The sequence below is a fragment of the Trichinella spiralis genome (genome assembly GCF_000181795.1).
Source record: "Trichinella spiralis strain ISS 195 chromosome Unknown Scfld6, whole genome shotgun sequence".
NCBI classification, from domain to species: domain Eukaryota; kingdom Metazoa; phylum Nematoda; class Enoplea; order Trichinellida; family Trichinellidae; genus Trichinella; species Trichinella spiralis.
Window position 1 is genome coordinate 2,861,513 of NW_003526945.1, and position 1,170 is coordinate 2,862,682.

A 1,170-nucleotide genomic window follows, 5' to 3' on the forward strand; every position below is an offset into this window, starting at 1 on the left:
GTGTATGATGGAAAATGTGTTTTGTTTATTCTAGATTAAATGTTAAATAAAATTCATTTTGAAGGGTATGTGCCGGAACTTCGCAAGACCGTATGGAAATATTTATTGGGAATGTACCAGTGGTCGTGGACAAAAGAGCAGTGTGAACAAAAGCAGTTGGATTTTGAACAGCGATACCTTCGCCTACGAGAACAGTGGCAACTGGTCGATGAGGATCAAGCTAGTCGTTGGACTGATTTTCGCAAATACAAAGATTTGATTGGTTGGTGATTTGTTTTTTATCCTGTGAACTATTATTGCCTCTTTATCGTAGTTTTTTATTTGAAGAAAAGGATGTTGCACGTACCGATCGTACGCATTCTTATTACGAAGGAGCGGAGAATGCGAATTTAACATTGCTGTCATGTTTATTGATGACATACATGATGTATCACTTTGATTTGGGTACGAAGTTGAACAATTGACTTGAGAATTCGATGATAAATTTTATGGACTGTATAAGTTTAATTTTTGTGCTTTAGAAATAATTTACATATTAAGAATTGATACTGTGCTCATTTGTTAAAAAATGCATTTTATGAAATGCGTTAAGTTGATATATATATATATATATATATATATATATATATATGTTATATAAACAGGTTATCTGTTTTGCATAGGATACGTACAAGGTATGTCTGATTTGTTGTCGCCGTTGTTGATGATTTTTGAAGACGAAGTGGATGCATTTTGGGCGTTTGTTCATTTTATGGAAAAGTCAGGCACCAATTTTGAGCTGAATCAGAGCAGCATCAAATCGCAATTTTGTCAGCTGCGATGTCTTCTTGATGTGGTCAATCCAAGGCTCAGCGAATATTTGAGTAGCTCAAATATTAATTTTCAAACGGATTTGTCCATTTTGATTTGTACATTTTCAGAAAGCAAAGATTCTGGTGAGATGTTTTTTTGCTTTCGTTGGCTTTTGGTGTTGTTCAAGCGAGAATTTACCTTTGACGACATCTTTCGCCTTTGGGAAGTGAGTATTTTTGTACTTTCACAACAAGCGGTGGTGTAGTTGTTTAAAAAAACTCTACATCGCTTTGCATTCATATGTTTTGTACTGAGGTTCTGTATTCTTTTCTTTTCTTACAGTAAATAATTGATTGTCATGTTTTATAAGATGCTGTA

The 1,170-nt window shown here is 34.1% G+C and overlaps 1 protein-coding gene across 1 annotated transcript; it reads left to right on the forward strand.

Moving 5' to 3' along the window:
- Positions 1–64: 64 nt before the first annotated feature.
- Positions 65–1,057, forward strand: Tsp_10706a (hypothetical protein; the record flags this gene model as incomplete). The annotated part of the gene is made up of 3 exons (XM_003373671.1): positions 65–262; positions 328–444; positions 645–1,057. Coding segments are annotated over 3 exons (728 nt in total), but the record flags the coding sequence as incomplete, so codon positions are not given.
- Positions 1,058–1,170: the final 113 nt, after the last annotated feature.